The 16,567-nt window shown below is 42.3% G+C and overlaps 1 protein-coding gene across 2 annotated transcripts in view; it reads right to left on the bottom strand.

The window, feature by feature from the left end:
- The window catches only part of SIDT1 (SID1 transmembrane family member 1), a 105,545-nt gene that overhangs the window by 40,329 nt on the left and 48,649 nt on the right, over positions 1-16,567 (bottom strand). For both annotated transcript variants that reach the window (XM_061638191.1, XM_061638200.1), the window contains exons 5-10: positions 13,554-13,655; positions 11,953-12,036; positions 7,522-7,615; positions 6,156-6,227; positions 2,129-2,222; positions 1,272-1,315 (exon numbers count right to left, since the gene is read on the bottom strand). In XM_061638191.1, the coding sequence (XP_061494175.1) occupies positions 1,272-1,315; positions 2,129-2,222; positions 6,156-6,227; positions 7,522-7,615; positions 11,953-12,036; positions 13,554-13,655 (490 nt within the window). The remainder of the gene's footprint in view (positions 1-1,271; positions 1,316-2,128; positions 2,223-6,155; positions 6,228-7,521; positions 7,616-11,952; positions 12,037-13,553; positions 13,656-16,567) is intronic.

The raw sequence follows: 16,567 nt of genomic DNA, 5'->3' as shown, positions 1-16,567 counted from the left end.
GTATTAACTTGCATCTTTCAAACTCTTTGGCACATCCCAGTTTCTGGTAGGCAAGGTCCCTCCTGTGTTAAATGAATACAAATCACTCAATGGGCCACATCACAACTTCTCACAATAGAGACTCCAAGAACTGAATGCTTTTTAAAATCCCTCATAACACAGAAAAGGAAAGCTGAAAGTTAGAAAGAAGCCTTTTGAAGATAAAAATGAGATTCTCTAGGCAGTTCACTTTCACTACCTCAGTGGGTACTTAAGGGCCATTAGGGTTATTATTCCTCAGAAGTAGGCATGGGAGGGAAATTCAATTCAGTTTGCATTTAAAGGCGAACTTATAGAATTTGCACCAAAACAATACATGAACCAAAACACAAAATGGAAATGGCCTGCCTTCAAGTCGATCCCGACTTATTTATTTTATTTTATTTATTTATTTATTTATTTAATTACGCTTTTAAACCGCCCTATAGCAACGAGCTCTCAGGGCGGTGTACAGCAAGATAAAACCACATTTAAAAACGAACAAGTGTGGATTACAGCATACAATAAAACATATTTAAAAACAAAACTAGAATACAAATTAAAATAAAAATACAATTACAGTTAAATTTAAAATTTAGACTTATGGCTACCCTATGAATAGGGTTTTCATGGTAAGCGGTATTTAGAGGGGGTTTACCATTGCCTCCCTCTGAGGCTAGTCCTCCCCAGCTGGCTAGGGCCTGCTCAGCTTGCCACAGCTGCACAAGCCAGCCCCTTCCTTGCCTGCAACTGCCAGCTGGGGGGCAACTGGGCTCCTTGGGACTATGCCGCTTGCCCACGGCTGCACAGGTGGCAGGGCACGTAATCCCTGAGCCATTCATTGTGGGGGTGATCTTTAGCTGGCCCTTGCCACCCAGGAGACAGCAGTGGGGATTTGAACTCACAGACTCTGGACTCCCAGCCAGGCTCTCCTCCCCACTGTGCTATACCCATGCTCTGAATTTTGCAGTGCAGTTCTCTAGCCAAGTAACAGGTATAAAAATGCACATACTCAGGTAAAGTGTGTATTTCCCTCTCTATACTATACTCACACTTCCTGCACACATACATGAAGAGCTTGGGCGGGCAGGTGTGACTGTGCAGAGACCTCAAAGGAGGACGTCAGAATTTATCCACCACCACCACTAAAAGTATTTTAGGTAGGACTCCTGCAGCTGGCAGAAGGTTGGACCCAGTGACCCATGAAGTGTCTTTGAGCTCTGTGATATCAGCACAATGTATCAGAATATTACCATCATCAGGACTGTGTCCTCCAGCTGAAGACTTCCTACGAACCCTGGAAGCAAGCACAAACACGGCTAGTTACCTGTCAAGCTACAGAGATATCACCATCAACTTTGAGAAGAAAGGTGCCATCATCCATCTATGCTTTATAATAGAAAAATGATTCTAGAAACCAAAGTCCTGGTGGATTACTTATTTTTAGCACAACACAGGTAAACTGAAAGAAACACATTCTTCTGCATGAGACATGACAGAGCCCAAAGCACGTTGGAATATATTTTGTAAAGGCCTCACCCACCCTAATGCATGCATCCCTCATGCATGAAATTTCCTTTCTAGACTACAAACCCTACACACTCCAGAGACAAACATTTTATCTAGAAACTACAATAATTGCAGGAAATGTGAACCAAAAGAGCACACTGAAGGCAACTGTTCTCCAGGAACAGTAATGGGGAGAGAACGCATACATAGCTTTCTTCTTTGTGAAGGAAGGAATTAAGAATTAAGTGAGGAATCAAGAAGCTCCATAGGTGAAAGATGCTTCACATGCAAAGGTTAAATCTGTCACGACAGATTTAGCATAGAAATATTGTTCTGGAAGGAAGCCTCTAAACCAGCCTTTCCCAACCGGTGTGCCTCCAGATGTTGTTGGACCACAACTCCCATCAGCCTCAGCCATTGGCTGCTTTTTCTACATCTAGAAGAGGGTAAAAAGTGCCAAGCCAATTTATACCAGTCTTTAAAGAGAAGACAACCTTTGGCCCTCTTCTCTTTATTTCCTGAAGGGTTAGGCACTTCAGTAAATGGAGAATGAGAGGATGGCTTACCCTCTATGTTGCCACTGCTGAAATGCTTCACTCACCTAATGTAGTGCACAAACGCAACCACCAGCGCACCCAGATAGAATGAGAAGAAACTCAGAAAGCTGAAAAGGATGGCGTGCACATAAACAGAACCTAGGGGAAGGAGAATGGATCGGCCATCAGCATACAGAAAGGAACCTATCATCCATCCCTCTGCTATTATGCTGCTCTTAATCCTTAAACCATGGTAAGAGTGTTTTCACTCTCTCCAAAGCCTTGCTGCAGCAGAGCAAAAAATGGAAGAGAGGGCATACCCGCCTTTTTTCTCTGTTCCACAGTGTTTACTTCTGCCTTGCAACTGGAGTCACAGCCATGTGTGATCGAGACTCTGATTTCTGTCCTGCAACTTAGGTAGCTTTTCTCTGCTGCTCTATGTTTTAATCTGTATTTTTACTTAAATTATGTTTTTAACTAGCTGCCGTTTTTATTTTATTTTTTAATCTGCTCTCTTCTAATTTTGGTATGGTTTTATTGTGATATTGCTTATTTGCTGTGTACTGGATTTTGCTGTTAGCTGCCTTTGGCATTTTTGTTATGGAAGGAAGGTATGCATGTAACAAATACATGAATAAACTGAAAGACATCATGAGGAGGAAGCTGTTGTACTGACTGATTGGGTCAGTATGGTCCAGTGCTTGCTGTCAAAAGCCAGCTAGACATGGTATTAGATGTGTAATGGCAATTTAAATGCAAAGAGTATCCACTGGGGGCATGGAGGGGTATATAAAACTCTTCTCCCCTACTGTGGTCCTAAGGATAATCCCTATCTTGTGAAGCTAGTACTTTGTGAATAATTGTGCATTCTACTTCATTTTTATATAAGTATTTTTAGGGCTGCCTTTTAGGGCACGGCCCTTTAAAATATAAACAACAATATTAAAAACAATCCTGAAACAATTTGAAACCAGCAACTTAAAACCAATACATAAGCCAGAATGGTTTAAAAATATTATTATTGTTGTTAATAATTCGATTTCTTATCTGCCCTTCACCATAAGGTCCCAGGACAGGTTACAGCAATTTGAAACTTCAACATTAAAAAGAGTATACAATGAATTACAATCACAGGAATAGGATGGGTGTCAAGTCCCAGCTAGGTGAGTCCTGATGAGAGGAGTTGTCATTGGAGGAAGATCAGGGGCTCCAGTCTTGGACTCAGTCCTGGCCCAAGCTCCATCTGAGAGTGAGGGGCCAGGGTCTTATGACGATGTCCAGGAAGGTCATCTGCACTCGGGGCAAGTTCAGCCTCTGGCATCAAGGCTGAACAGCCCCTGAACCCAAGGGAGACCCAGCCCATCTGGAGGAGTATCTGATGACAGGTCCAGACTCCTCTGGAGTAAAGGCCTCCTCAGGAGTAAAGGTTTGGCTGCAGGTGATCAGTGGGAGTCAGCTGAGGTTTGATGTGTGGTTCAGCAGCTCTAGCATAAAAACCCCAGTGCTAGGCTATAGGGGCTGCGGAATATCTGTACACCAGCTCCGCACCTGACCTGTCTATAGATTGCCTATGGACCCCAGACCTGTCTCTTGCCTTTCCCCTTACCTGCATTGCTTACAGACTACTTGGTTTCTGACCCCGGACTGCTCTGACCCCGATTCTTGCCTGACCCCCTTGGCTTTGAGATAGACTTTGGACTCTGACTCTGGACTGACCCTGGATACTGCCCTCTCTTGTATTTCTGCTGGGATGTCTCTTGCCTCCTTAGGGATCCCAGTGAGAACAGGACAGTGGGTCCTAAAAATGTGTGTCAGAGTGTCAGGTGTCAAAGGCTAGGGTAAAGAGGTATATCTTCAGCACATGATGCACCCCTGTGAGGAAGGAATTCCACAACAGGTGCTGCCACAGAGAATGGCTTCTCAGGCCACCACCATCCTGAGCTTCTGAAGGAGACTGAACTATCAAGAGGGTCCCCTCTGCTGTTCTTAACACCTGAGAGGGTCGGTAGGGAAAGAGGTGGTCTTTCAGATAAATATCTGAAAGCCTAGGGCTTTAAACACTAATGTGAGCGCCTTGAATAGGCCCAAACTAACAATCAATGCTGCTGTTTTAAAACAGGGGTTGTGTGAGTTCTAAATGGAACCACAGCCAGTAATCTGGCTACTCTGTTTTGCACCAGTTGAAGTTTCTGAATTGTTTTCAAGGGCAGCCCTCATACAGTGCATGCAGTGCAATAAGGCAGCCTGGAAATTACCAGAGCATGGAGTACCATGGGCAGGTCTTCTCTGTGAAATCTCCTCCAAGCATGCCGAAAGCTAGACCACCACGTCCCTCTTAAGCATCTGGCCCCAAAAGGGGATATTTGCCACTAGGTGATCAATGCTTCTGGGTCCAAAGAGGGCCTCTTAAGGAAGGGAATACACCACTATCTCTTTCAAGGCAGATGGTACCTCCTCCTCTTTCCAATGAAATATTAATCACTTCCTGGACCCACTCAGCCAATCCCTTACAGCTAGAAAGACATTCATAGAATCATAGAATTGGAAGGGGCCTATAAGACCACCGAGTCCAACCCCTTGCTCAATGCAGGAATCCAAATTAAAGCATGCCTGACAGGTGGCTGTCCAGCTGCCTCATGAATGCCTCCAGTGTTGGAGAGCCCACCACCTTCCTAGGTCATTGGTTCCATTGTCGTACCATTGATAGTTAGTAAGTTTTTCCTGATGTTCAGTTGAAATCTGGCTTCCTGTAACTTGAGCCCATTATTCTATGTCCTGCACTCTGGGACGATCGAGAAGAGCTCCTGGCCCTCCTCTGTGTGGCAACCTTTCAAGTACTTGAACAGTACTATCATATCTCCCCTCAGTCTTCTCTTCTCAAGGCAACACATGCCCAGTTCTTTCAGTCTCTCCTCGTAGGGCTTTGTTTCCAGTTCCCTGATCATCCTCATTGCCCTTATCTGAACCCATTCCAGTTTGTCTGCATCCTTCTTAAAGTGTGTATCCAGAACTGGACACAGTACTCAAGATGAGGCCTAATCAGTGCCAAATAGAGGAGAACCAATAAACAATATGAAAACCTCTTAAAAACTAATTCTTAAAAGCTCTTTCAGACCAGCTGCATCAAAAGATCATTAAGAAAAAGCTATCCAAAATAAAATCCAAACATCTGAAAGCCTTGCCATCAGGGTCATATACAAATCAGCTGGAAATGTCACAATCAGAGAGCCACCACTGAGAAGGCATTGTCTCTTGTGCCAGAATTCTTTAATGATCTTAATGGTGGCCCTATAACAAGGGCCTTCTAAAATCAGGACTCTTAGAACCTGGACAGATTCATACAAGTGAACATGGTTCTCCAGGTAAACTGAACTCAAACCATTTAAAGCATTAATATTAATTTTTGTTTAATTTGGGTTTGGAAATGCACTGGTATAAGTGCAACTGCCACAATATTAAACAATATTGGACTGCAAATGTTTCAACTCCCTGCCAGTGCATGAGTAACCAAGACAAAGTCCAACTTGTTGAGAGGGCTGCAGCTGCCACACAAGCATAAGTTGTTAAAAGGCCCTCACAGCCACTGACACCATGTGCCTCCAGTGTTAGAGCTGACTCCAGGAGAATCCTGAAGTTGCCAGCTTGTTCTGTTAAGGGGCTTGTAACCACATCCAATACCTGTTGCACACTGCCAACCAGTCTTGCCAGTTTCCCAACACACAGTACATCCATCTTCTCTCAGTTAAGTTTCAGCTTGTTCATTCTCATCACCCTAAAACCGCTTCCACCCATTTGCACAAATGGGAGATTTCTCCCCAGAGCAAATGCCAGCTTCAGAAGAGGGATTTTTCTCAGGACTGCAGTAGGGGAGGAAAGGGTTATGTTTCCCCTCCATGCCTGCTGCAACCCCAACAGTTATCAACCCCCAGAACCTACAGACTAAAATCAAAGATGAATTTTACCATTGTGTATATGAAAGTGGAACAGCCATTTTGTACTAATTTTAAAGAGTCAATAATTTTAAAGAGACAATAGTTCCCGAACAGTTTACTGATCTTTCTGTAAAAACGATGCAATATTACACTCAGAGACCTTCAATTGAGGGCACAACTGTCACTTCAAGGCTCTTCATCCGCTGGAGGTTCCAGGTGTGGTTAGCCTTTCCTAGAATAAGGAGATTGGGGGGAGGGGGGAGAGAGAGAGAAAGAGAAAGAGAGAGAGAGAGAATTACTTCTGGCCTTGATTATGCACCAGCAGTTCAGAGCTATTCTGAAAAGTACATATTGGAGGGGCTGTATACTGTAGGGCCCCGCTTACCGGCACTTCGCTTTCCGGCGTTCTGCTAATGCGGCAGCTTTCATTCCCCATTTTAAAGCCGTTTTGCGACATTTCGCACCATTTTCGCATCATTTTCGCACTATGAGCCCCATTATACTCAATGGGGTTCCACTTTACGGCGATTTCCACTTTACGGCGGGGGTCCGGAATGGAACCTGCCGTATAAGCGGGGCCCACCTGTAAACCCTTACTAGCTTGGGGACTTCTCCAAGATATAGCACAGGAATTGTGGTATTCTGGTGTTTTTGAAAGATGCTGTTTTGATAATTTTACAAGAAAAGCAGGATATGTGAATGAATGGATAAAATCAACAAATGCTACTACCAAGATCAATTATCCTAGGAATTTGTATGAATTAAATTTAAAGAATGTTCATTTAGACCTTTCGGGAACATTTTACTTATTTTACAAATTAATCAAACTACTTAAAAGTTGTTCATATGCAAAATTCAAATGACCATTATTGATTAATGCTATGCTGAATTTTTTTTGTGAGATTTGATTTTTGCTATGTCTTTTCAGGAAACTTGAAAATGCACATTAATCCCTTTGCCTTCCACCTTTTAATGCATTTTTGCACCTGTGTGCAGCTATTGTTCCCACCATCTGCTATTGCTTAGGGAACAAGAATGACAGAACCCACTGAAGAGTTAACTGCACCAATTCTCCTTTGCACTGGGATGCATATCCAACATCCCACTGAAAGTTATGGAGTGTTTGATCGCATCTCTTGATATTTATATCTTATTTATAGATATTGATATTAAATTTTCTTCCATTTTTCTTTCTTTTTCTATATTAATGTTTGTTTGACTTGGGATCTTATTAAGATGCTAAAAGTGGTTTTCATTTATATTTAATGGTTGTTACTATTACTGAAAATTCAATAAAATCATTAAAAATATTTATAGGGTTCACAGGTGCCCAATCTGGGAAGCCTCTGCTTTCTTTTCACAGCTACTTGCTGGGCTTCTCTAGGATCCTGCTCCATTTGGACAAACAATGCACTTTCTTATGGACATTGAAGTCTAGAGTGGATAACATTCCACTATGTGTGTTCACAATGGTATCTTCTGAATTGTCTGGCCTTTCCCAATTTACTTGGTCCTAGTCCTCTTACCTTGAATAGAGGAAGGTATTGAACCCCCACAAGCATAGTCCTCAGGCTTTATGACAAATACAACAAAGAACTGCTCGCTTGGGAAGTCCTTTTTCTGCATAAAATAGAAACAAAATTCATCGTTAGTTTTTCACTCCACAACTGGATGTCGAGATGTAATTAAAGTCATTGGTAGACTTAATTCACTGTTGTATAATTCAAAGTTGTTAGAAATCAGCAGCCATGACATTTACAAGGGTCATTTTAGCTTCCAAATACTGGCTTTTGCTCCTGACTGGGAGGACTCACATTGAAAAGCCTGAGCACAATTTTTAGGACGTCCAAATCTTACTACTGACCTGCTCCGTTGCATTAGTAAAGTATGCGGGAATACAGGAATCTCTTGGCCTTCTGAAGCTGGGAATCTGGCTGCATGCAACTCACCAGACGAGAAGTAGCTATGTGTAATCCAGACTTTGAGAATTCTGAAGGTGTCCCAAGACAGGCAGAGAAGGCAGGAGAAGGTGATAGAATGTTTCTCCATCTGCTGTTAACCTATGCTTATCTTATCTGCTTTTACTGCATAATTGTCCTCCCTCTCTCCCCTTTCTGAACACATGGGGAGATGCTAGAGAGAGAAGACAAGCAAAGGGTGCCTTCAGACTGTCACTATTTTGCAGGAGGAATTCAAGAGTATACCAGAACTTTAGGTCTGTCCAGTTAAAGTGGATTAAAAGGCTCCATTGCTCCAGTGCAACAAAACCACTTTGAAAAAGAATGCAGTTTGGAAAGTGACAGGGACAAGCATTGAAAAGTGTGAGATGAATGAATGACAATAAGACGACATATAAACACCCCTCAAGCAAATCAGGATGAATGCCAATTATTATATAACTGTCCTGCTAACAAATCAGAACAAATGCTTGTGCTAGCAAATTGGAATGAATGCTCAATAAGCAGGTTGTCTGGAAGGGAACATAGATAACAGGGAGAAAGTTGGCCAATGGTTCTATGGTCCCATCTGGCTTCCTCTGCCTGTCTCTGGGGAGTTTTCGGGATTCTTAGGAGTCTAAGCCTGGATTACACATGGGTCCTTCTGACATCATGAGCATGTGTAATAGGGATGGGAGACAACAGATTCCAACTGAATTTGTCAGTCTGCTCTCTTTTCAGACTGGCACTGATTTCTTGCAGCAGGCTGTGGCTGTAACCAGCATGCATTTTTTGGCGGGCCATGGCTGTAATTGGCACGGATTATTTTTTCCTTTTTTCCTTGATTTTATGAAATTATCTTCATAACTGATGCATCTGTAAAACTGTGTAGGTGTGATAAATAGGAAAAAATAAACCACGTGGAGCACTGTGATCATTTACATAGGCATTTACGTTAAAACATTATGAAAAAAAATTTCACAACTAAAAAAAACAGCGGATCAAACGGCAAGTGCCAAAGCAAGCAGGAATAAAAAAGGGCGGATTGGGATCAATCAACGGACTATTAGAGGGGATTTCCTAGGGGGTCAGAACTAGGCAGCGAACCTCATCCCTAATGTGTATTCAGGTTCTTGACCTAGTGGGCTACACTACAACTGTGTGTGCGCAGTCCTCTTCAGGCACAGAAGGGAATAGGTGTGTGCAGCATTAATGTCATGCCCCCCTCAGAGGACTCATCGGAGGAGGAAGAGGAATGGGAGACCGCAGACTCAGGAGAGGGGACAAGCAGGGAGACAGTCCAGGACCCTTCGCCAGACCAGGGACAAGCCCCTGAGAGAGCCTGCTTGTCGAGTCAGGAAGCGACCAGGAGGCTGCCCCTTCCCCAGCAGAGAGAAGACACCAACAGGTGCTGCAGCAACGAAGGCAATCAGCACAATAAAGGAGCAGGAGAGCTCACAAGAACATAGGCTGATTGTAAGCACCTGGGCCAGAAAACAGAGTATAAAAGGCTGGAAGAAAAGGGAGACTCCTTGGTAGAGTCAACGTCAAGCCTTGCTGCAGACATTACTCCAGCTCTCCTGTCGACCCATACCCTTGGACCCTGCCCTGCCTGATCAGAATCTCTTGGTTTATGAATATTGGACTACCTTAAGGACTCGACTCTCTACATTCCCTTTCGGCACTTCCCAAACGGTAACAAGCTGCCTGGCAGATTTATGCTGGCCTGCTGCTGGTTTCTGTTAATTAGTGGCTCGCCTCTGTGCACTCCCGCATTTGACAATTAGTACCTGAGACAGGCTATGTAATCGGAGCAACTATGTCTGGTCGCAGAGCACTGCCTTTCTGCCTGCTGCACTTGAGATTCCAATTCCAGCAATGGACAGCAAGGACAATGAATTGAAAAATGCCCATCCATCTGTATATCCATGTTCCCCACCCTGCACATAAATCCAGGCCTGACCCTAACAACAAAATTTTACTACCCATCCAAATTCAAACAGGGGCCAACATATATCAAACCATGTTTAAAATACATTAGGGATCAACGTTTTAGTTAAGGTGAGTGACTTTTTTCCTGCTAAAAGTTGACTGCAACAGGACAACAGATGAAGAATGCAGACAGGGCCACAAGACTAGAGGGAAATGAGAATGGGACCCCTCTCTGTGTGTATGTGTTTCATCATGAGGCAACACTAGGGATGCACTAGAATTCTGTCCCATTCAGATTTGGTACCAAAATTTCAATTCATTCAATTAATTTGCTTATTCTCAATAGTTGAGAATCGGATTTTAATGTAGTGAACTCCCATGGCTATTTTTGAAAACATACTTTAAAAAAAAAATCCACTCCAAAACATCAATCTTACAAATAAGTTATTGATATTTCCTTTTAAAATATTAATATTGCCTTCAAAATATCAATACTTTAAAAAGAAATATTATGTTCTTTAAAAATATTAGTATTAATATTGCTATTTTTTTTCCAAGCAGAAAAAAAAATGGATCAGTAAAAGCAGCGGCTAGTGAAGAACAAACTTGAATAGATGCCAGCCTGTTATGTCAACAGAATGCTTTTGAACTAGCACTAGCCAACAGATCCCACCCCAAGGCAACACACAACTCAACAGGAAGAAAGGAGGAGCTGAGTTTACTTTTAAATACTCTCAGAGTACCTCACATAGTTAAAAGAATTAAGCAACAAATGTCGTAAACACAAATAAATGACTAAACATGCATACAACCCTTTTCAATAGGGAATTCAAACTTTGGGTGATACTCAATACTATTCCTACTCAGAGTAGACTCAATGAAGTTAAAAGGCATGAAAACATAGGCTCATTAATTTCAATGGGTCTACTCTAAGTAGGACTTCATTGACGATAACCCTTCAGATTTACAAGCAGAGAAAGTCTGCATGTCTGATATACTTAAATAACTTCCTTTGTTTTCTCTTGGTTCAACATGTAGAAGATTGCACTCTGCAGTTTAAGATACACTATCAAAGAGATTGGTTATCAGAAGGATTATATTTTTCAGAAGTATATTAATAAATGTAAATGTACTGTCTTCAAGTCGATTCCGACTTATGGCGACCCTATGAATAGGGTTTTCATGAGGCTGAGAGGCAGTGACTGGTCCAAGGTCACCCAGTGAGCTTCATGGCTATGCGGGGATTCGAACCCCGGTCTCCCAGGTCATAGTCCAACACCTTAACCACCACACCACACTGGCTCTCAAGTTGTCATAACACTGATGGCAGAGACAGTGTTCCTGCAACCTGCAGAAGATGACAAATGGGGCTGAAACACCAAGATAATGTTTGGGTGCATTGGATGCTAAGTAGCACATAAAATAGGAGACTGTAGAATATATTAAGGCGGGTGCCTTCACTTACAATTTCCATGCTTTTGAATATGTAGTGACCTTCCCCCCCAAACCATGCCCACCTGCCCCACACCTGAGAAGTCTGGAACAGGTAAGGCTACAAAGCGAGCACCTGATTATTCCTTTGCAAGTGGGACTAGCTGATAGCACTGATGAGCACTGACAGTGAGCTCCACTTGGATCACCTGCACTAAGGAGCCCCTCATTGAGAACTCCCTAGAGTAGCTGCAGGGACTTGCTGCCAACTCAATGAGCTCCCTTTTGACCATTTGCTGGTGCAGTTTACATTCAAACTGTGCCTGCAAACAAACTTCAAAATGGCTCACTATAACCACTGATCATATAATTGGTGGGTACAGCAAGCCCCTTCGAGCTTTGACAGGTCTAGGGCTGAAAGATCATGATTATTATTATGTATTAGGTTTATTAGTCGCTGGTCTCAAAGTGACTTACAACAAGATAAATTTGGGGGGGGGGAGCAGGATTAAGGATCTGACCAGTGGCCAGATCCAGTTCCTCACACCTGTCTAAAACCAAACATTTTGGAAGCTAGAGTAGCCTATAATTAAAGAAATTCAGTTAAAAGGAAAAACGGGAAATAGCTTAATAGACAGTATCAGCAACTCAACTTACCTGCACGGTGATGGCTGCCTGTTTTGTCATGGTCTGGTAAACTCCATTAAATTCCACATTATGGTCCAAATCATAAACTGGACACTGTAACAGACACATGCTCATTAAAGTGTTATCTGAAGGCAATAACATAGCCATATTTCACTGAAAGACAAGATTGAACCCACCCTTCCATTCCAAACAGAGGGGAGGTGCAAAGAGCTTCTCCCTGCGATCAAGTGTGGCAGTGGTTGATATAGGGGCCTTTTTTATCCATTGAAGAGGGTGGCTGAAGGGGGGTATGCCCGCACAATTTTGTGATCCTGTGTCTTTTTTTACTCTCCTTCTAGATGTGGCATCTATTTTGGGATATGCCACATCCCCACGGCAGCCATTTTGTGTCATGCCACACCCCACATAGCAGCTAATTTGTGCAGCACCCACAGAATTTGAACAAATTCCCAATGTGCCCAGTGGCTTAAAGGAGTTAGTGACCCCAGATTTAGGATCACTGCTCAAAATTTCTCTGTCATGAGGGAGTCCAAGCCTTTTGTTAAAATTTGTTTTGTTTGGCTGTGTTGATAACCCAGATGCAGACACTTGAAAATCTAAGTACCACTTATTTTGTTTGTACTGATTACTTATGACATTGCTTTTTCTTTTCAAGTTACATTTTCCTTGTTTTTCTTACCACCCCTGGTATATTTCAGTTTAATTACAGCAAAGAGCCTTTGTATCGTAAGTAATTATTAGCTGTGGCTCCCCCTCCCCTTATTGTTACTGTTGGTTTTCTAGTATTGTTTTCTTGTTTGTTCTGCATTTCATTTGTATATCTTTTGCTTGCCCCTTTTAATATTGTTTCCTAAAAATGTTGGGGTTTCCTTTTTGCTTTAAAAACCATTTTCTCTGCTTGCCAGCCCTAGGCTGCTGAAATGAGGTGTTCATGGCTTGCTGGTGCTAATCTCCTAGGCCAGATGCAAAGTTCTATAACCTCTTGCCCAGGTCCCTGAATGCGTGTGTGTCTGAGAAGAGCAGGAGAAGTAGCAAGGGAGAAAAGGCGATGGAGCCCACTTTCAAAACAGGAGAGGGGGTGATCTCGCTGTTATGGGATGATTTGCAGAAAGAGAATTTTTGTCAACATTTTATGTTTATAGCCTTTGTTGTTGTCATGTGTATGGTTTTTTAACAAAATACTGTATTATTTATTTAAAAGATGTATAGGGCTCATTATTTATTTATGACATTCAAATGCCATCCCACAACATAATGTCCTATGGGCAGTTTACAATAAAGAAATAAAAACAATGGAAATGCAAAGCAAACCATACAACCATAAAAGGGGGGACTTCATTAATACAACAAAACAGGACTTGCTGCACCCCCAAAAATATATTAACACTTTTGTATGCTGGCCTGAACATTTTGGATGATGGGCGGTTATGAAATACTGGCATGAGACCTCTAATTCAAAGGAAGCCATTGACATTTTAAAAGGCAAGACTACGCTCCCAATACCCCAAAACATGATTAATGAAATGCAATGCTACGGATAGAAAAACCACACCAAATGTTCTACCTGGATATTATGGTCCTTCAGTCCTACCCATCTTCCTAGAGCTTACCACAATATCCTGGATGGAGACAACAGAGCAGGGGTAGACTTTCGCAGAAATCACTCTGACTATGACAGAATCCACATCTGGAGGGAACTTGTACAGAAAATACTATGGAAAGAGGAAAGGATTTGAAAATTCCTTGTCATACATTGTAAAAACATTCCTATGTCATGAGAAAAGCCATACACTGGAAACACCAAATTAAGCAAGTTCCACAACTCCCAGCATCCCAAAGCATTGGCCTAAACTAAAGGCACATGACTGATGGCACAGTAACTGTGCTACAGATAGCAAGTCTGAGCCTGTTCACTGCCTGGAGAGAAGACTCTCTGGAGTTCCAACATGGAAAAAAGGTGGGATGTAAATGAAATAAATACTAAGATCTATGATGGCTTGGAAGAGAGAAAAACCAGCCTCACACACCTGATTAAGAAAATATTTCCCCTTCCTCGCCACCCTTCCTTGTGAGGTGGAGTAGCCACATTTCTTAGTGGGGCATGGGGGGGAGAGGTGCATAGTACCAGCCAACCCCCCCCCCCTCACTGGTGGAGACAACATGAGGGCCAGGTCAGGGGAAGGGAAAGGCAGTGACTTTCTCCATCCAACCAGAGTGTGTGTTAACTTACATAATGGACTATGTAAAGGTCAAGTTAACAGACAATTTAATCTGAACACCAGAAATCAAATGACTGGCATATTTTTTGTTTACCAAAAGGGAGAATCCTGAGTGAGCAGACCTTTGGGGGCTCTTCCCAGCCAAGCTTTTGTTGTGCACTCGCACTGCCTAAAATCCGCACTGAATTTTCCAGAGGGTTCTATTCTTACATTGTTCCTGTTGTCATTCTTTAAATAGAGGCTATCGCTGTCTGTCATGTCACAAATTAAAGAGAAGACAATTTCCCCCAAAGAAATCCAGGAGGTGGGATGAAGCACAGATCTGGGGGGGGTACCCTCATCCCCCCCGCCTACAAGGCTGCACTTCATCCCATTAGGGTGTTCCATGCTGTCATGGCACATGAATCAAACCTTTCCCCTCACCAACTGTTGTATAAGCTCCAACTTAAATGATTCCTTGGTGGGCCTGGAAGCTGCCACTTTGAGCCACTGATGCTCTCCAATCCGAATCCATTACAGACATGGTTCAGAACTATGTGACTGGAGACTTATACATAACTGCAGCAATTTGAGAGCAACCATAACAGTAGAAACTCCCACGCTACCAAGGTGGTGTTGAGATCATTCCCAGTTAAACAGAATGAAGTGGTGGAGTGAGAGAACAAAGTTCTTAAATTGTACTATTCCAGATTACATTTATCCACTGACCCATTATAGTATGTGGTTTTGCTGAAGAATATCATTCCCAGTTGTTTAGAAGCTGGTTCTGTGTGAGTTTTAATTTTAAAATAAGACCATTTTAGCTTATTTTATGCCACATTGGTGTTTCTTACCACAGTCAGTAGCACAACTAGATAATTTTAAACCCTGGACTTACTGGTCTTAACCCCCCCCCTTTAGATAGTCATGTTTATTATTACTAATACATTTCTCTTCTCTCCTCCTGCCCCATCATTCCATACTTTAAAACTGCTCCTACAGTCCTGGGATGTTAGAGCAAAACAAAAACCAGTTTACCAACACTGATTCTTTTTAAAGTATCCTGAACATGTTCTGTTATGCATTGTAAACTCACTGAAATCATAGCACCATCATAACTACAGGAATAATATGAAGTTTATTACTTACTTGCGAATAGGCATTATTTTACTGTAGAAAAAGATTATTATTTACTTAAAATATGATAAGAGTATCTATAACCATGTACATGACCAGCCCCTAACTATAAAATGTTTTTCAGTGTAAGAAGAAAGGATGCTGCTTGCTCTGGTGCTCTGGATGGTCATGGGGGTGGGTGGGCTGGCTGTAGGGTCATGGACTTCAGCCCAAAATCCAGCCCTAGTTATATCATTATCCCCAGTAGATTAGGCAAGCAGAAGACTGCAACTGGTTGTGTAGATTGGCTGCCATGATTGCCCTAAGGTGCTTGTGCAAGTCCAATACAGTTTGTTGCATGCATACCTTCAATTTTTGCTCATGGCTGCCGATTCACACAATTGCATTCATTATTATGTATGTTCAATTTCTGCAGGAAAAAGGCTGTATGCAATGGGTTGGGGAAAAATCTAAAAACAGCAACGTGAATTGATTTTCAGGCTGTTTGACATGTGATGTGCCTAGTTTCTACTGCATATTTATTTATTTATTATTCTTACATTTATATTCCACCTTTTCTTTCATCAAGGAACTCAAGGCAACATACATGTGGTTCCCAGGTGATCTCCCATCCAGGCACTGACCAGACCCAGACCTGCACTTGTGCCAAAGAGCTGCGGCTGCTCCTGGACTCAAATCACGCGTGCCTCTTTGGTTCATGCAGTTGAAAAACAGTTGCCCATTCTGTGCTCAAAAATACCAATAAACAGAATGTACACAACCAGTTGCGATTCACACATGATGACTGCACAAGAACAAAAACTGTGCAGTGTATTGGTTGCCACCCTGGACTTCTTTGAGAGGAAGGGCAGGATAAAAATTTAATTAATTAATTGCCATTAGTCCCCTTGTTCGTGTGTCTTTTGTACCCATTTCCATAGGGTCAAAAAGCTTGTTGTTACCATTTCTTCTACTACTGAATGAGATCAGCCCATGTTTTGGCAAAAATCCCAGCAAATGTTTGAAAACCCGACAAGCCTGTTCCTCAAAGTTTCTCACTACTGTGGCCAAAGAGGGCTGTGGTGTTGTTATTTCACAAGGGCCTCCATTCCTTAGTCAGTGGGTAGAGGATATAACCCTTTTTATTTATTATACAGCCACAAGAGCATGGATTTTTTGCATTCCACAAAGTTAAATTGAAAATACCCCTATGCCATTCTGTTGCTTCCCATAAGCACATTTCAAAACAAAACCTTACAAAACTTATAGTCCTGAACTCAGAAACGCTTGCTTCACAACCCTCTGAGTTT

This window comes from Rhineura floridana, chromosome 1 (assembly GCF_030035675.1).
Source record: "Rhineura floridana isolate rRhiFlo1 chromosome 1, rRhiFlo1.hap2, whole genome shotgun sequence".
In the NCBI taxonomy this organism is placed as follows: domain Eukaryota; kingdom Metazoa; phylum Chordata; class Lepidosauria; order Squamata; family Rhineuridae; genus Rhineura; species Rhineura floridana.
Note: the sequence above shows the minus strand (reverse complement) of the source record. Positions and strands in the feature narration are given on the sequence as shown.